This window comes from Eretmochelys imbricata, chromosome 16 (genome assembly GCF_965152235.1).
Source record: "Eretmochelys imbricata isolate rEreImb1 chromosome 16, rEreImb1.hap1, whole genome shotgun sequence".
NCBI lineage: Eukaryota > Metazoa > Chordata > Testudines > Cheloniidae > Eretmochelys > Eretmochelys imbricata.
Window position 1 is genome coordinate 3,284,618 of NC_135587.1, and position 19,416 is coordinate 3,304,033.

Below are 19,416 nucleotides of genomic sequence, written 5' to 3' on the forward strand. Positions count from 1 at the left end.
TATTCCAGCCCAACTCCTGACCAAGCAGAACCTACGCAGTAGGTTGGATGGCAGAGAGGGAGGGGAGGTTGCACAGCATAGTGTCTTTACTCAGCTGTTGCGTGTATTAGGCAGGTAGGCCATTGCACAGGTAAAATAAGACTCTGTCATTTTCTCACACTGGGTCTACTGCTGTGATTTCTCACTGAATTTTAGGTCCTGATCCTAGAAGGAGCTGAACACCTCTTGCAATCAGCGGGAGGTGCAGGTCTGTAAGATTTCCTGGGGGCTCTTAGCACTCTGCTGGATTGGGTCCTGAGGTTGTCACACATGTTCTAGTGCACAATTAATGTGAGCATTTCTACAGTGCATTGACATGGGTATACTGAGCCTGGTGACTTTCAGACTATCCTTTGGTGCTGGATGGCTCTTTGGGACAGGTGGCCAGGATGTGTTTCTGGGACTGGTCCATGTTCTTTTGCAATAACTATGTACAGTAACATGTACCAAATGTGTTTGGTTAACTACTCTGAATTCATCGGGGAACTGGACCACACGTGAACGGAGTACCTGACAGATAAGGGCTATGCAGCCTTACCAGAGTCTAGTGATGCTTCTGGGGGTTGCCAGGGTCTGCTGTGCAGCACAGCTCTGGCCTTGTTACAGCGCTTATAGCTTGAGTGAATAATGAGATGCATCGGGGATGAGGTCCTGACAACCTGCAATTGTCTGAGCCATGAACCCTCAAGGAGGGAGGATGATTATCTTGGGAGGTGTAAGGGGGAATGGGCCTAATTGTCTTCCTCTTTGATCCTTTCTAGTTACAAAAAGAAAAGGAGTACTTGTGGCACCTTAGAGACTAACCAATTTATTTGAGCATAAGCTTTCGTGAGCTACAGCTCACTTCATCGGATGCATACTGTGGAAAATACAGAAGATGTTTGTTTTTATACACACAAATCATGAAAAAATGGGTGTTTATCACTACAAAAGGTTTTCTCTCCCCCCACCCCACTCTCCTGCTGGGAATAGCTTATCTAAAGGGATCACTCTCCTTACAATGTGCATGATAATCAAGGTGGGCCATTTCCAGCACAAATCCAGGGTTTAACAAGAACGTCTGAGGAACAGTGGGGGGGGGGGGGAGAGGAAAAAACAAGGGGAAATAGGTTACCTTGCATAATGACTTAGCCACTCCCAGTCTCTATTCAAGCCTAAGTTAATTGTATCCATGCAAAGTAACCTATTTCCCCTTGTTTTCCTACCCCCCCCCCCCCCCGAAGTTCTTGTTAAACCCTGGATTTGTGCTGGAAATGGCCCACCTTGATTATCATACACATTGTAAGGAGAGTGATCCCTTTAGATAAGCTATTACCAGCAGGAGAGTGGGGTGGGGGGAGAGAAAACCTTTTGTAGTGATAAATACCCATTTTTTCATGATTTGTATGTATAAAAACAAACATCTTCTGTATTTTCCACAGTATGCATCTGATGAAGTGAGCTGTAGCTTACGAAAGCTCATGCTCAAATAAATTGGTTAGTCTCTAAGGTGCCACAAGTACTCCTTTTCTTTTTGCGAATACAGACTAACACGGCTGTTACTCTGAAACCTTTCTAGTTACAGCCATGCATCCCCTTCTTGATTTCACTCTGTATGTACATGAGGGTAACTCAGGGACACAGATAGGGCCACCTTCCCACTCTGGCTAGGGGACCAACTGTGGGTTAGCTCACATCCCTCTCCCACTCCAGTAAGGCAGGAACCGGACCCTTCCCAGACCAGCCCTGCATTTGGAACATTTCAATCTAGAGCGAACAAAGCATTCTAGGGAAGGTGCCACATGGGCCCCAAGTGGAAGGCCTGGCCATGATGGTCTAACGTGCCTCCTCCATTGCTCACCGCTCTGATTAATTGATTCTGCCAGGTGCACAAGGATGGAGAATCCCAAAGGGCTCAGACAGCCGCTCAGACCCAGTGCCCCAGTAGTCTGGGGTTCCTGCTTGACTTAGAGAGTGGAAGTGAGCGGCAATGTTCAGACTGTGGGGGGAGGGGAAGTGATGGGGCAGCAGGAGTGGGGGCGGGAAAACATTGGCCTAGAAATGCCAGGCTGTGAAGCTCCTCGTTTTGCGGCCTGAGAAGTGGGAGGAAGAGGGTGTCTGCCAGCAGACTGCAATCGAAGGGGCCCCTGGAGAATCCTAGGGAGAGCCAGTGCTTTGGAGAGCTGAGGGTAGCTCGTTCAAGCCCACCTGGGGCTGTTAGCCTCACAAGACCCATCATATGGAGCTGGTCCCTCTGCCCAATGGGCCTGAGATATTAACAACAAAGCTGTGATCAGACAAATAGGAAGGTGATTGAAAAGTTCTCTGGCTTGTGGTACCTGCCAGGGCTGGTGCTGGGGTTAAAGATGTGACTGATCTCACCCGGGGTCCTTGTTCTAGCAGGTCACCATGGGAAGCAGTCCCAAGGCAGTTGCTGTTGGGTGCCTCCTGGCAGTCATTGTTGTTTCTGGCACCGTGGCTCTCATCCTGGCGGCTGTGGGTGTGAAGGGTGTTTACCTGCCTCCAGGCACCAAGGTAGGACCTTGCATTGGTATCCAGCCAATGCCCCATCAAGAGTTAGGCTCAGGCCTTTACAGGAGGTTTGGGCATGTTCGGGGTTTGTCAGTGAGGTGAGGGAGACGCCTGTACACAGCCCTATAGCCTGGCATGGCTAGTACTCTGGGCAACAAGGCGGCACAGCACTGCCCGTAGCGCCTGGTTCACAGGAGACAAAATCTTCCCAACGCCAAGCACCATCAGAGGTTTCCCTGCTAGCTCACGCAGCAGGGGCTTGTGGTTTCAGAGCCAGCCAGACACACTGGCTTTTATCCCTGATGCTGCTCCTTGCGGGGTCTTTACACAGCGGCCACTGGCTAGTCTCTGCCCCTGGCCTCTGAACTTCCACTGCCTGCCAGTCCCCACCAGCTCCCTGTATTACCTTGCAAGGTGAAGCTGGGTCCCAGCTATCCCCTCCAGGCTGCCTCCCTGGGGACAGTTGGAAAATCCCCAAAACCTGTCTGTAGCAGCAAGTGCTCTCTGACCCCGTGTCCCCTTCCGGTCCTCCTTCAGTACGGGATGGTGTTTGATGCCGGCTCCTCGCACACGGCTCTCTACATCTACCAATGGCCAGCGGATAAGGAGAATGGCACCGGCATCATCAGCCAGGCCGAAGCCTGCACTGTGCAAGGTCAGCGTGGTCAGATGTTTCTCTGTTTCTCCTCCCTGAGCCCTCCCCTTAGGCTCTGTGCTGGGCATACTGCAGAATGGGAGAGCTGGCTTGGAAGAAAGGCTGTGATTGGTTGCTGAGCTCAGTCTGTGACAGTGGAGAAGCCATCTTTATTGGGGGAACAACCTAGAGCAAAGGGAAGACTTTACCCACAGGTTATTTGCACACACACAGACCCAACATTAAGCAGGGCAGCATGACAGTCGTTTAACTGGGGTAGCCTGGCTTTACATGGGGCTGGATTACCAGTGAAATGAGTTTGCTGGTTCTCAGTCCCAGCCCCTCAATGTTTGTCCATATCCCAAAATCACTGTTCAACTTTGACACAATGGTCAATCTGGGCACGAGACGCCCAGGGCTGGGCTAGCAGGGGGTGCTGCAGATCGAGGTTGAGGGGCATTTGCACAGCAGGGATGGGGAGACCCAGAAGTGGACCAGCAGGGCAGCTGAGGGTCAGAACTGAGGTGCACTAGCAGAGCTGAGTGAGGACCTAGAAGTTGCTGCTAGTTAGGACTGAGATGTATAAGCAGAGCTGGGTGGGGCAAGACTGGGACAGAGAGGTGTATTGCAGCACAGGGCTGAGGGGGGCAGCACAGTGACAACTGGGAAGCTTAGCACTAAGCTTGTCTTTAACAGTTTAACAGCATTAAAACAGAACCTTTGGGGTGGGCAGAGCAGTGCAGGGAGTGTTAGCCCAGCACTCCTGCGGTAACTGATTAGCTGAAATCAGGGTGGACCATGCCTAGTGCATGTGTGAGCCTAGAATGAAGCCCCAGCAAGCACTGCTGGGATCCCATAGATTCCTCTGCTTTAGAGCTCTGGATGAAAGACAAGGCTCCAAGGCCACAGGGAGCCAAGTTAACAGTTAAGTGAGCTCAAACCAAAGGTCCTGTGGGCGTGAGTGAGCTTGAATTAGTGGAACTGTTGGTCCATTGGAAGCTGGGGAAGATAAATATTGACATACCCATTCCAGCTCCAGTCTCGGCCAGTGGGAGGGGCTGAGCTACTCTCATTGAGATGAAATCCCAGAAATACAATCTCAAAACAGAATGAGATTTTAATTGAGGCAAACAAACAGCCTTGCCACATACGTCATGAACACAACTATTCGTGCCCCTGCACATATTTACTCTGTACATTCTTCCCTGCAAAGCTAACACCTGCCTTTCTCCTCCTTATGTAAACAAGGACACCCCAACAAATGGATTCATTTACTGGAGCCAGATGGCAATGCAGTCAATTGCACAGATCATGTGCAGATTTAATGACCGTGATAATCACTCCTAGCTTCACCCTCTCCTCCAAGGTGGGGAGCTCTGCCTTGTGCTCTTTCTGGCTACCTGAGGTTTTTTCAGATGGTGTGACCTGCAGCCCGATCAGCTCTGAAAACTGCCTCAGCAAGACCATCCCTGGGGAAGAGTGGTACCGGCCAAGAGCTTCGCCAGCCAATGGAAGAGCTTGTTGGGCTCACTTTAGCTTCTGGGGAGAATGGGGCACATTCAGTCCTGGTGTCACCCATAGATAATGCGTCTGCCTTGGTTACCTCAGAGCTGGATTCAGCTCCATGACTGGATGGGACAAGGCTGTTGCTGGCTGTTCAGCTCCATTTGGTGGCTCCATTGTGCTGAACAATCCAATATTTTCAGGGTCTGACCCTTGCTGTGAGCTCTCCAGCCCCGGGGCACCAGGTAGCCATTGGGCCAACAGGGCCCGTGTCCAGGGACCCCGGCCAATTGGGGTCCCCTAGAAAAATGGGTGCCTCCATGCCCCAACCCATCCACCTGGCGCTCCTGCCGGGGAGCGGGTCAGGGCATGGGGGCTTGCCCTGCTGTGCCTGTGCTCCTGGCACTTTGCCTGGGAGTAGGGGAAGCCTCCGCACCCCGCCCCAGCTCCCCGGCAGGAGTGCTGGGGGGAGCGGGGGGGTGGACTGCAGGCAGAAGGGGTGGGGAGGGGCCCCCACTTGCTCTGGCCCAGGGCCCCACAAACCCCTAATCTGCCTCTGAGGCCAGGACCTGGCAGCGTTGCCAGAGCCTGTCTCAGGGGCCCGGCTGAGCTCAGACTCTCACTGGGATGCTTTATTCCAGGACCCGGGATCTCCAGTTATGCTGAAAACCCTGCTAATGCCGGAGCCAGCCTGAGGGCCTGTCTGGACAAGGCCATGACGATCATCCCTGTGGAGCAACAGAGAGAAACGCCCACCTACCTCGGTGCTACCGCAGGCATGCGGCTGCTGAGGTACCGGGAGCGACTGTGCGGAGGGCAGCTCCGCTCAGGGAAAGGCCGGTTCCCCACCACACACGGGCCTGTGCTCTAGTGACCACAGTAAATACACACCAACCAGTACAATGGAGCTGGGAATGGGGGAGGGGCACTGGGAACTCCTACTGCCCATGCAGGGTGGTTCTGGCAGAGGCCCCGCCAGTGGGGCAACCAGCAGCCGTAGGAGAGGAGAGTGGGGGATCAACAACTAGAAGGGGAGGGTATGGCAGTGGCAGTGAGGTAGGAGGTGGCCATTACTGCTAGCTGATAGATTAACCGTTCACCTCTTTATCCATGTACAAACCAACACTGCTCAGTGGAGATGGTTAGGGCATCCCTGATCCCTCCATTCTCAGTGACACGATTGGTTGATCTTTCAGCCCTTCCCTGTGTTCCCCTTGTCCTCCTGAGAAGAGACATGTAATCAGATGGAGGAGGGTTCTCACCCTTCTCCTGAGCATCCCAGCTGTTTTGCTATAGACATTAACATCAGTATCCTTGAAACCACAGTGGAGTGCCGCATGCTAGGGGCAATCCTTCCTCCACTGCAGCCCCCATGCGTGCTGTGCTGTGCCCAGTGGAATCTCTCCCCTCCTCATTTGCAGGGAGCAGAACAGCACAAAAGCCGACCTGGTCTTTGCAGAGGTCTCCAAGACCATCCAGCAGTACCCTGTAGATTTCCGTGGTGCTCGGATCCTCACTGGGAATGAGGAAGGATCTTTTGGCTGGATCACAATCAACTACCTGCTGGAGACACTCGTCAAGGTCAGTGCCTGGGCAGAGGGGGAAGGGCTGGGGAGTGACCTTGGCTGGCTGGGCTGCTCCTTCTCTAGGGAAAACGGGTCGGACGAGGAGCCAACATGGCAGGTCGTCTCAGCCCAGCTCATACCCCAGACGTGCTCCCTTCTCTGGGTCGTCCCAGCTTGGCTCCAGCTGGGAATTTCCACACTACATGGGAATCCAGGTCTCTGGAAGCTGGCTTCCTGACACCCCTGGCATGGGAGCAAACCCATCACAAAGGAAGCTCTGTGTTTCATTTGGTAAGAGAGCTCTGGTGTCTTTCCACAACAGGGAAACCTTCAAATAGCTATAGCTGCCGTCAGCATTACATCCATGGGGTGTTTGGACTCAGGCCTCCCCCTCGGCCCAGTGCAGTAGTGAAGGTTTGCTCTTTACATCTGTGTTGATTGTAACAAACTCATGCAATTTCAACTTAAAACCCAGAGGTGCTTTTCCTCTCAGTCAATTTTGGAACCTTACAGATTTTGGAACATAATATGCCTACTCCTGTAGGTTGCCTTTGCTGCTGCTATCACCTACAAAGAAACCACGCAACGTTCTTTCATATGGCCAGAATTTCAGCTGGCATAAATCATTTTAGCTCTTTTGCAGTCAGTGGATCTAGGCTGATGTTCAGCAAGAGGAGCTGGCCTGCAGCTGAGAATCTAGCCCTGTGCACCTTGGCTGGGCATTGAGATCAATGCCCTGCCACTAAAGGTGTGGCTAAATAGGGACATTGCAATCAGGAGGCCATCGCAACATCTTTAGTAAGTGATGAGAACTTGGATTTTCTTCAGCCTGAATTAATCCTTAGTGTGTCGTGGGGGCAGTTCTCCTTTGCAGGGAAGTGGATACGGCCTCAGTCTGCTGAGGTTCTGGGAGCTCTGGATCTTGGAGGAGCTTCAACCCAAATAACCTTCCAGCCCAGTGGTACCATTGAGGACAACAGCACCAAAGTCTTCTTCCGGCTGTATGGGACCAACTACTCCATTTATACCCACAGCTACCTCTGCTACGGGCGAGACCAGGCCTTGAAGATGCTGCTGGCAGCCCTAAGGAAGGTATAAATAATTACAGTATGAGGCATTAGCATTTTCCCCTTCACTTTCTGTAGGTCACTATCTTATAGTCAACCCCTGATAGACCTGGTCAACAATTTTCAATCAAAAAAAAATTTGGATGGGAAATGTCTTTTTGATAAAATGGAACAAAAGTGAAAAAAATTGTTTTTTGTCAGAAAATTGGAGGCTTTCCTTTAAAAAACCCCAAAAACTGATTCCCCCCCTCAGGTTTTAGCTGCTACAAACTGAAAAAAACCCCATCAGTTTGGGGAGTTCGGGTTTTTTTTAATTCAAATCTGAAAAATATTCATTTTCACTGAAATTTTTCATAGGACAAAAATTGATCCCCAGTCTCTTCTCTACCCCAGAAGAGTCCTCCTCCAGTCAGACCCATGTGACATGCTTCCTGCTTCTGGGCAGTAAGTCAGCTGAACCATCATTGGTAGCAGAGAATAGCTGAAGTACCAGAAGTCTCCAAGGCAGGTGCACACTTGACAGCTGCCAAACCTCCAGGTGCCCCTGTGAAATGCCCTTGCTCTGCTGCTCAACTGTCTGGATACAGCGGAGTGAAACACACATGCCATGGGGCTAACTAGAGCAGCTGTGTCCCCGCAGCACACACTCGCTGCACTGCTTCCAGTGGAAAGATAAACGCCTGATGGCAGCACAACAGGCCAGGGCAGGGGCAAGAGCAAAAGAGTGCCGGACCCTCCACTCAGTGTTTAAAAAGTTGCAGGCTGGCATGTACTGAATCGGGATGAATCTGACAACAGGTGACTAACATGTAGTGGCCTTGCCCTGCTGTTATTTGTGGCTCACTTTATTCTGTTTCCCACCAGCTTATCCATGAAAATGTATTCATGAAAATGTCCAGCAGCTTCTTAAATTTTAGCCTCAATGATTATTTGTCTGGAATTTATGCCAGATACAATGTTTGTGAGTCACATTTTCTTATTTACCTGTTCTTAAGTTTGTCGTCCAGTCAGGGAGTTCCCTTCTCCCTCCACCACACCCCACTCACAGCTGTTGCCCCTGGTCAGTGAAGACCCAGAGTTCAGAGGTGCATCTGTGTGAGTTCACCTCCCACACTGGTGGGGAGGAGGGGGAAGGCCCCTTGCTCTCTCCACTGTCCAGGAGCTCACTCCAGCATCAGCCACTCTGCTGGCCATCCACCATTACCCAAATCTCCACCCTCTGGGATGCCTTGAGGGCCACCACTTAATACAGCTCTCAGTGTTTTCAGCTGTTAGTGTGGGACCCTCACTACTAGTGCAGACTGGGCAGTCACTTGCATCAGAGACATTGTCCCAAAGCAGGTGTAATACTTAGACCTGGTTATCAGTGACTTCAGCTCTTTTGGTCTGCAGCAAGACTCTCAGTTGTGTCTTAATAAGGTCTGTTATTACACACCAGAGAGAGGAAAAACCAAATGGTTTCTGCAAAAAAAAACACAAAAAAACCCAAGGAGTACTTGTGGCACCTTAGAGACTAACAAATTTATTGGGCATAAGCTTTCGTGGCCTAAAACCCACTTCATCAGGTGCATGCAGTGGAAAATACATTAGGAAGATATATATACACAGAAAACATGAAAAAATGGGTGTTGCCATACCAACTGTAAGAAGACCAATCAATTAACGTGGGCTATTATCAGCAGGAGAAAAAAACCTTTTGTAGTGATAATCAGAATGACCCATTTCAAACAGTTGACAAGAAGGTGTGAGTAACAGTAAGGGGGAAAAATTAGCATGGAGAAATAGTTTTTACTTTGTGTAATGACCCATCCACTCCCAGTCTTTTTCAAGCCTAATTTAATGGTGTGCAGTTTGCAAATTAATTCCAATTCAGCAGTCTCTCGCTGGAGTCTGTTTTTGAAGTTTTTTTGTTGGATGTACATGTACATGTACGTGGCAGAGGGGCATTGCTGGCACGACGGCATATGTCACATTGGTAGATGTGCAGGTGAACAAGCCTCTGATGGTGTGGCTGATGTGATTAGGCCCTATGATGATGTCCCCTGAATAGATATGTGGACAGAGTTGGCAATGGGCTTTGTTGCAAGGATAGGTTCCTGGGTTAGTGGTTCTGTTGTGTGGTGTGTGGTTGCTGGTGAGTATTTGCTTCAGGTTGGGGGGCTGTCTGTAAGTGAGGACTGGCCTGTCTCCCAAGATCTATGAGAGTAAGGGATCGTCCTTCAGGATAGGTTGTAGATCCTTGATGATGCGTTGGGGAGGTTTTAGTTGGGGGCTGAAGGTGATGACTAGTGGCGTTCTGTTACTTTCTTTGTTGGGCCTGTCCTGGAGTAGGTGACTTCTGGGTACCCTTCTGTCTCTGTCAATCTGTTTCTTCACTTCCCCAGGTGGGTATTGTAGTTGTAAGAATGCTTGATAGAGATCTTGTAGGTGTTTGTCTCTGTCTGAGGGATTGGAGCAAATGTGGTTGTATCTTAGAGCTTGGCTGTAGACGATGGATCGTGTGATGTGGTCTGGATGAAAGCTGGAGGCATGTAGGTAAGTATTCCGGTATAGGTGGTGGTTATGTGGCCATCGCTTATTTGCACTGTAGTTTCCAGGAAGTGGATCGCTTGTGTAGACCGGTCCAGGCTGAGGTTTATGGTGGGATGGAAATTGTTGAAATCCTGGTGGAATTCCTCAAGGGCCTCTTTCCCATGGGTCCAGATGATGAAGATGCTCAGCTCTCGTCCCCTAACGCTCCTACTCTACTTGAAGATGTCATCAATGTAGTGTAAGTAAAGTAGGGGCGTTAGGGGATACAGACTAACATGGCTACCACTCTGAAACCTGTCACCAAATGGTGTCGGAGACCCTTAGGAAGCACCCACACCACCAGATACTTGTCCCCACCCTCACTCAACTCCCCTGGGTTTTGGCACCCCAGGATAACAACCCCACGGGTGGCAGGTGAACCGTGGGCTTGGGGAGGCTAGTCCCTGGCCAGCCTGCTCCCTCTGCCTGGGGCCCTACCCATCCCGCCCCACTTCCCCTGCTGGAGCCCAGAGCCCTCCCTGCCCAGCCCCGGAGCACCTGGCGGGCAGGCAGGCAGGCAGGCAGCACAGCCCTCAGCCCAAGCCCCAGAGCAGCAGGCAGGTGGTCAGGCAGCTGATCGCGGCCCCCAGCGCAGCAGGTGGGCAGCACCCCCACCCCTCCCGGAGCGCCAGGAGGGCAGGCAGCACGACCCTCGTCCCTGGGTGGGCGGGCAGTGCAAGCACTGGCTCTAGCCACCTGGAGGCCCTGGCTGCAGCCCAGCCCGCACTAGCCCTAGCCCAAGGCAAGGGCACCGGAGCCCTCCCAAAAGTGGGGGGGGGGGGCGCAAAGGCCCATGCCCGAGGTGGAGGCAGGCAGCCTCCTACCTTTGTCCCAGGCTCCACACCCAGGGCAGGTGGAGGGACCCAGGCTCTCCACAGCTGCCTGCACAGCTCTGGATGGAGGAAGGTGAGGGGGTCACAGCAGACCCTCTCCCTGCCTGTGGTGTGGGGGGCTGGAGCAGTCCCCAGCCCATGTCCCCGCCCACCCGGGGAAGGAGAAGAGTCCACGACTCTGCAGCTCCTCACACCTGCCCGCGCGGCTCTTACAATGGCTGGGCTGCAGCTCCGAGCCCCCAGCTCTCCCACCCCAGAGCCAGGTCGGGGACAGTCACGTGGGTAGCTGTGGGGAGCCAGCGTGGAATCGTGGACCTTCCCCAAGCAGCCGGGGCCATGGGCTGGGGGTTGTCCCCCCGCACCGCAGGCAGGTGGAGGGTCTGCCACGGCTCCCCACAGCTGCCCAGGCTCCCTGACCAGGCTCCACACTGGCCTGGCTGGGGGGTGGGGCCACGGGGGGAAAAGGAAGGGAAGGGGGCGAGGTCCGCCCCAGCAAAAAGTAGACGGGCCAGGCGGTAGTGGGAGGGCTATGGCCCCCTCACCCCCCTGGTTCCAGTGCCGCTGGCCCGGGCCCCAGCCAAGACCCGCCGCAGAGCACGGCGGGAACAGGAGGGCCCTAGGGGTGGAGTGTGGGTGGGGCCATGCAGGCACTTTGGCTAGGCTGAGCCTATGAACAACCCTTTATTACCCCTGCCTCCAACAGCAAAGTGCCTGGTGATCCAACACCGGCCCAAAGCGATCACTGGGGCAAAGCAGCACCAGCCTGCTGTGTGCCTCGGTAGCGTGGGTGAGTCTGTACACATAAGATTGGTTCATGAAGTCGTCCTTGCCAGATCTCCCTGGACGTCACGCTAGAGCTCATGCAGACCCTGTGTACATCAACAAACGGGTAACCAAACTATAAATGGCTCTGACTTGCCAGAGAAGAGCGTGAAAATCTCTGAGAGCATCAGAAGATTGTCAAGTTGGGTGGACAGGGACTCTTTGCCAACTGCTTTTCTTTAGAGCACAGAGCAGGCAAAACAAAGACTTTATCTGTGAAACTGAGCAAGTACTAGAGAGAAGCCCCAGTGAGGCAGGGTTTCCCTGTCGAAGCAAGAGATGGTTTCCCTTCTTTCTCCTATGCCCTGGAAACTCCTAGAAATCCCAGACGAGGGTGTGACTCATAGTTATGTGATTTATGACTCCGTCTTCCCCCCACCCACTCTTGCTGGCTAGTGCTTGGACTTGACACTGTGCGAACAATCGACAGCAGCACCCAGTGGCTTGGTGGGAAAGGGAGATCAATAGGAGCAGATCCTATAGCCCAGTCAGCTACACAACAGTTCTCTCTCTGCCTGGGATTTGTATTAACCCCTCGCATGCCACAGGAGCTGCACCGTGCAGCCAGCAATGGGGGAGCTGCATAGGTTGCAGCAATGTGGTGTTGGATTTTCCACCCGTACTCTGGAGGATGGCAGCCCACCATGTGTCACCTTTCTACTCCTGAAGTCCTTCCCCTGACAGCTTGGCCCCACCCACACGTTTCAGGAGGCAGCAGCGAGAAGCCATGGATGTTACATTACTTCTTCCTTTGACACACCCCAACCCGGGCAGTGCTCTGGTGTCAGAGAGACTATCCCGTGCTCCCCCCCAGGCCCTGACACCCAGGGCTGTGTCCTGCGCAGGGCACGTGAGGAGGGCTGTGCAGAGACATCCACACAAGAAGTGGCAAGCAGGAAAGCCCAGCCCTGGTGCTGGGAAGAGTGAGGCCTAAGGGGGAGGTCTGCCAGGCAGGGCCTCAGGATAAGGCTGGTGCTTCGGTCTGCTCTACTTAACCTGCATAAGGGAGCTGGTGTGCAAGGGGGTAACTCAGCATGGGTCAGTGCACAGGTGACAGCCAGGGGTAGCTGGCTTGAGTTCACTCATACCCCTGTTTGTACTGAAGGATAGCCCTGAGCCCCCCTCTTGTGTTCTGTGCGAAGACGTGCAGGGTCAAGATCCTGGGATCTGGGTCCTGACGTCTCACAGACAGCAGTGAAGCTGGCTCCCAAAAAGGCATGACCTTGGATGTGCTGGGGATGGACAAACCAGGAGGAGGGTTGGGAAGTGGAGATGGAGCTGGGTGGGTTGGGGCTGCAGAGCTCCGGGAGGAGCACGTGACAAAAGCAGAGAAGGGTGATGTGTCAAAGGGGCAGTGACTTCCTCGCCATCATCTGTGTGCCATCTCTGAGGCCAGGCACGGCCTGGCCTGAGACTAGCGGGGGAGATGGTCAGATACCCAGACAGCCCCAGAGTGGGGTATGCATGGGCTTTGTGACCCACCCTATAGCATTCTATACCAGGATAGGGTTTGCAGTCTCAAATACAGTTCTCGTTTTCTTCTAAATCCTATAGGACTTTCCTATAAGGGTTTAGCTGCCACTCTCCCAGAAGCTCCAAACTGGAGGGGATGGGGGAGAGGTGGGGAGGGGAGGGGTTTGGCTGCTATCCCAAGCCTGAGCGCTGCTAATGGGTTCCCCTCTCTCTAGGAGAACCTCACCTCTCAGCAGATCTCCCACCCGTGCTACCCCAAGGGATACGAGGAGAACGTCACTGCCGCTGCCCTGTATGACAGTCCCTGCGTCCCGGCACCAGTTGCACATGACCCCAGCCAGATCCTCACGGTGCGGGGGACAGGGGCCCCAGCGGAGTGCAGGAGTGCCATCCAGAAACTCTTCAACTTCACAGCGTGTGGGGCCAACAGGACGTGCGGGTTCAACGGGGTCTATCAGCCACCGGGGCATGGGCAGTTCTTCGTAAGGAAACCTTCCCTTCTATTGTAGCTGGCTACCACACTGGTGAGAGTAACGCTCTAAAGGACTGAGGAGATAGATAAGGCATCAGCTAAACTGGAGGGAGGCTGTATCACTGTGTGCGTGTAACCCGCAGCTAAACTTGACCTGGGACAAATGCTGAGATCCCCATTAGGAACCACGAAGCCAGGGAGGAGATGTCTGAAAATCTGATGCGCCTATGTGCAGGGGCTGTTCTTCCCCAGAGGGGAGGATGGGTCATGAGCAGAGTGAAACAAACTCACCCCATCTCAGCTCTATGTGCCATTCATGGCTCTTAATATAATAACGCTGCCTTCTACCTTCCAGCTGAATTCTCCCGGGGGTCACTTCTGTGATCTGTCTGCCCTGGGAAACACTCATGCCACTGAGGGGCCCAAGGGAGTTGTGCCATTAGCATGACTTACGGGGGCTATGCACTGCCAACCACAGCTGAGGAATGAGGGGCACTTTCAAAGCAGCCCTTAGTATACAACACGTGCAGCTCCCCCAGTTTTGTGCTAGAGCCAAGGTGTGTCTGCACACGCATGTTTGAAGCTAACCATGTTGAATCGTATCTCCATGTGTGATCATAAGAGCATCAGAGGCACTCTGCACATGGATTTGAATACACATTTAATTGTTATTGGGTTCATTCTTGTCAATGCATCTCAATAGCTCTCTTGAGTATGGTATGGGAGCATTTTTTGTTTCCGTGTGTGATCAGACACAATTCTCTTAGTTTTCTTTTTCCAAGTAAACAACAGCAGAAGCAAAAGCAAAGGAAATTCCATGCTAAGCAAAGAGGATTATTACCACTTTGTGCTTAGTCCTGGTTAGGGAATAGATATTAAAATCTATTAACTTAATTGAAACAAAATCCATTAACTTAACTGAAACAAAATCTTGCAGTCTTCCCTGAAATCCACACATCAGCCCGTGTTTTTAGGCCAGCTCTGGCTGTAAATCAAATTGTGAGAATTTAAATGTATTAAAAAAAACCACAGAAAACAGGCAATTTGATGGTATAGTTTAGCTCAAGATGCAGCTTGGGCACACTGGCATGGGTAGCAGGAGAAAAGTTTGCATGTTGACTGCCCATGCTGTACCCAATCTATGGCTACAAAAGAATTTCAGTCTCTTGTGCTGTCGATCTCAGACTACATTCACAAATGCAAAAATAATTCAGCTGTGATGTAGCCCTTCACCTTAACCATGCCCAGACTGCAAAAGCATTAACTTTGCTTTGCACCTACAAACATAGAATTTGTATGAATCTTAACATGTGGTACTATAGATTGCATACTGATGCCAATCGAGACCACAGTGACATTGCTGGGAGACTTTCCACAGACTACTGCAGGCATTGATTGATTCAGGTCTCTGGTGCCCAGTCCTGAGATCTACTCTTGGTTCCACTGTTGACTATCATTGTCACCTAGGCCAAGTCACTTCACCTCTCTGTGCTTCAATTTCCTCATTTGTGAAATGGTGCTAATAATGCTGGCCTGCCTTTGACGGGGAGTGAGGAGAAATTCATTACTGCTGTGAAGCACTTTGGGGTTCCTCTTGGATGAAGAGTTCTCCAGAAGGGAAAGTTAATTATTGTTGTTATGCTCCTCTGCAGCGTCTTCTGGAAGGACACAGGTTTAATGTCTCCTCTTCTTGCACAGGCCTTTTCTGGATTTTACTACACCTTCTACTTTCTGAACCTGACTAACGGGCAGCCCCTGAGTGTCATCAATGCCACCATCTGGGGCTTCTGCACTAAAGGCTGGAAGGAGGTGAGATTCTTGTTGGTAGCAGCCGAGACCTCAGCCCATGTTTGTCTATTATCCTGTGAAGCCCCCGAGTTGCATGACAAACCGTCAAAGCAGAGGAGCTCTGAAGGCCCATTAGCAAGTGGGAGTCACACTCCGCACATCCTGGCAGAAAGGTTTGTCCTAGCAGTGTACAGGGAGTGAGCGGTTAGGAAGTGGGATGGGAAGGAGCCATGCAGGGCTCTCAGATCTGAACTGCAAAAAGTGCCAGGCCCTTTGGATCTCAGCTTCAGTGTCAAAGTACTGGCCAAGTCCCAGCACACTACTAAAAAGGCTCTTGGGTCTGGGCTTCCTGCCCCAGCTGTGGTTTCTGCACCAGTAACTGGGGTCCATATGGGCTGCTGGCTAGGCAATGGAGACAGACACTTTGGCTGTTTCACAGAACTATATCCTGCTTGTTCCCTTTTGTTCCACCACTGGGGAAGGTGGGCTTTTTGCAGGGCCCTTGCTAACTGCTATCTGCGTTGTTTGTCCCAATTGCTCTCTCAGCTCCAGGCCAGCTTCCCACAGGAGGAGAGTCACAGCCGCCTACACAATTACTGCCCCTCGGCCTTTTACATCCTGACACTGCTACACGAGGGTTACAAATTTGACGAGCAAATGTGGAGCAACATCCATTTCCGCCAACAGGTAAAGAGCCATTGTCGGTCCGGCTTGTGCAGCCACCTGGCAGCAACTGCCATTCCTCCCAGGGTCACTGTCTCCAACCTTGGCCCCAGTTATCACTACACAGTGTGAGAATTATGCCCACTAATGCAAATGGCTATTCACCTGCACCTGGTAACTAAGAATCTGACCTGCTGAGTTCAGAGTGCCCTCAACTCCAACTGGTTCGCCTGGGAATCAAGGGCACTCAGCATCACACCAAGAGCGGCCGCACTTAGCAGGATTGGGCCCTGAAGTGGCTTGATTCCGGCTACATCCTTCCTCCTGGCTGCGAGAGGAAGAGCAGATCTTTGGTGGTAGCAGCAGGCTATGGTGTGCTGTCATGGAAAGTTCTGCACTAGTGGCCACATGGCTTCACCACACGTTCCCTAGAGACCACAGGGCCAAATTCTGTTTTCCTTTACACTGGCATAAATCCAAATGAACCTCATTGATTTCACTGGAGTCAGATAGGTGTAACAGCAGGCTTCTGCCACAGCTGGCTGAGGTCGTCAGAGGTCACAGGAACATTGTGGGGGGGATGGAAGTGTGCAGAATGATGGCAGATTTGTAAGGGGAAAATAAAACTAAATCATCCATCAGAGGGGTCACTGCAGGGGCAAGGTCTGCTTCTGAATCATTGCAATGGTTCCAGTCCCAAAGGAGAGTCCCTGCTTGTGACCCCAAAGGCCCTGGGCCCCCAATGCTAATGAGGGCTGGCCTTCAATGGCCAGTTCAGGGTACAGAATCCAAGAATGGGGCAGCAGGAGGGACGCTGGGAGAGCTGCATTGGGGACACTAGCAATGAATATCTGTGTAGGGCTGAATCAGTCCTCTGAGGGGAGCACCACTTCTACTGCCCCCGTAGGGGCTGGGGGGTCAGAAGAGGATGCCAGACTCCTGGTGTACTGGCTCCTGCTGGCTGCGTTTGCATAGCACAGTGACCTCGGGCACAGCCATGGTAATGACACTCCTGCATAGGGATACATCTTTGATGCACGTGGCTTCAGAGAAGCCAAGCTCCAGCTAACCAGGCCAGACTGTATTAGTCTCAGGGAGCAGAACCTGCAGAGACAGGCACAAGAATTTCTCCCCCACAAGCTCTGGAAGCAGCAGGGGCTCTGGGCTCCAAGTATGTTGCCAGCACAGTAAAGTGCTCGCTTGCTCTTTCCCTGGGCAGGTTGCGAACACAGACTTTGGCTGGACCTTGGGCTACGTGCTGAACCTCACCAACATGATCCCAGCAGAGGCCCCCGAGCAAGTGAAAGGGCAGCAGCGCGGGCTCTGGGCTGCCACCATCTTCCTCATCGTCCTGACTGCTGCAGCGGCACTGCTGGCCATTCTCATCCAGTGCCTCTGGAATCCCACTTAGCAGCTCGAGTCATGGACGGAGAGCCCCTCCCACCAGCCCAGGAAAGGGGAAGTGGCACAAGTGATGGCGAGTGTGGGGAGGCCTTCAAGGCACTCGCCATCTCTTCAGGATGTCTGCCTGGTTCCTCTCAGTGAGTGCCTCCCTCCAAAGAAGGCTGAGGGGGGAGCTGATCAGTGTTTAGAAGTATCTCCCAAGGGAAGAGCTCTGTTCACAGAAGTCTCTTTAACCGAGCAGACAAAGGATGACTGAGATCCAGTGCCTGGAAACTGAACTAGACCAATTGGGACTAGAAATAAGGCATTTTTTTAAAATAGGGAGAATAATTAATCACTGCCTAAAGATATGGGGGAGTTTCCCATCAAGTGACATCTTTCAGTTGAGATTGGCTGTCTTTCTAGACATGCTCTAGCTCACTTAGAAGCCATGGGTACAACGCTGGAGTCCAGGAGACAGCCTGTGTTAAACAGGAGGTCAGGCTGGATGATGCTAATGCAGAAGAAGGAGGCATGTAGGCACAGATCCCGAGCACGAGGAAGGCATGTGCAGATCAGGATGGGGCCCTGTACCTTTAAGCCATGTAGCCTGTTACTCCTTTTGTGCCTGGAATGACGCCCGCAGGTGTGTGGCCGCACTCTGGCGAGACGACGGCAGCCTTCTCCAGGGCCAGCTCTAGGCACCAGCAAAACAAGCTGGTGCTTGGGGCGGCCCATTTCTAGGGATGGCATTCCGGCGCTGGCCATGCTGGCCCTAGAAATGTGCCCCCGCGGCCCCAGCTCACCTCCGCTCCGCCTCCACCCACCTGCTCCCCTGAGCACACTGCCGCCGCTCCGCTTCTCCCCCGTCCCTCCCAGGCTGGCCGCGCCAAACAGCTGTTTGTTGCCTGGGAGGGGGGAGAAGCAGAGCGGCAGCGTGCTCGGGGGAGGCAGCGGCGGTGGAGCGGAGGTGCGCTGGGGTGGGGAGCGGTTCCTCTACTCCCCCCGGTTACTTCCTGCACTTCCCCCCCACCCCAGCTCACCTCTGCTCCGCCTGCTCCCCTGAACGCGCTGCCTCCCCCTCGCCTGGGAGGGAGGGGGGAGAAGCGGAGCATCGGCATGTTCAGGGGAGCAGGCGGAGCGGAGGTGAGCGAGGGTGCGGGGTTGTGGGGGGGAGCCGCAGGAAGCAATGCGGGGGGAAATGCGGCACGCCTGGGGGAGGAGGCGGAGCTGGGGATTTGGGGATTTTGAGCTGAACACTGCAAAGGCTGCTTCCACTGGCCCTGCACGGATTATAGATTTGATTTAAGTAAAACCCCACCCCAAAACTTCCACTCTAGGCACACAGACACCTCTTCACAAAAACACTCCCTCCAACAGCATCACAGGCTCCTACCCAACTAAACCAACTCCAAGGGACCAGCCAGGAATCCCAGCAACAGAGAGAGTCGCCCCACCCCAACCAGCCAGCCAGCCACCCCCTCAGCCCTTGTGAGGCGTGGTTTTTACAGCACCCCCTAAAAGTTAATGAATTCAGGCTCTTTTGGTCTAAGGGGAGGAACAAGAGCCAGACAAGGAGCCCTCCTGCTGGCAGCTTCCTCTTCCAGGCTGCAGCTCACGTGCCTGGGCTAGCCATAGCTATGGCAGCAGGGCATGGGCCAGGCAGTGCAAGGGGCTGAGTGACCCTAGAAAGGGTATGCCAGGTACAGGCTGTGAGTGACCTTAGAGAGGCTGTGCCTGGCCCTGGGGTGGGCAAGGGTTTGAGGCAGCATACAGTGGCCTGGACCAAGAAGAGGCCCTGCAGGGTGGAGGGCAGGAGTGTCCTGCTCCGCCTGTTCCAGGTAAGCACCCTGCAGTGCTGAGAGGCCGCTGTCCGTGAGCTGCAGGGTCAGGGGACGGAGCCACTGCACAGAGACCCGTGCTGACAAAGCCGCCTGGTGTACAGGGGCTGCACAACCCTCCAGAAACCTGTGCCAGCTGGAAAGCCTAGCACAGCAGAGACGGTGTGTGATCTCATAGGGCCCTGAGCCAGGGGAGGATTAAGGATTGATGCGCTGAGCAACTCCCCAGAGGCTTGGGCCGAGCGAGAGTC

The 19,416-nt window shown here is 53.1% G+C and overlaps 1 protein-coding gene across 1 annotated transcript; it reads left to right on the forward strand.

Annotated features, from left to right (window-relative positions):
* The first annotated feature begins 2,427 nt into the window (after positions 1 to 2,427).
* On the forward strand, positions 2,428 to 17,352 carry ENTPD8 (ectonucleoside triphosphate diphosphohydrolase 8). Its single transcript, XM_077835937.1, has 9 exons — positions 2,428 to 2,553; positions 3,088 to 3,205; positions 5,329 to 5,479; positions 6,109 to 6,268; positions 7,114 to 7,344; positions 13,234 to 13,500; positions 15,189 to 15,299; positions 15,825 to 15,965; positions 17,161 to 17,352. Exons 1-9 carry the CDS (start codon positions 2,428 to 2,430, stop codon positions 17,350 to 17,352), a joined length of 1,497 nt encoding a protein of 498 aa, XP_077692063.1.
* The last annotated feature ends 2,064 nt before the right edge of the window (positions 17,353 to 19,416 follow it).

Coding starts and splice junctions, on each gene's coding strand:
- ENTPD8 (XM_077835937.1), top strand. CDS start 2,428: ATGGGAAGCAGTCCCAAGGCAGTTGCTGTTGGGTGCCTCCTGGCAGTC. Junction 15,300..15,824: donor GCACTAAAGGCTGGAAGGAG/GTGAGATTCTTG, acceptor TTGCTCTCTCAG/CTCCAGGCCAGCTTCCCACA. Junction 15,966..17,160: donor ACATCCATTTCCGCCAACAG/GTAAAGAGCCAT, acceptor TTCCCTGGGCAG/GTTGCGAACACAGACTTTGG.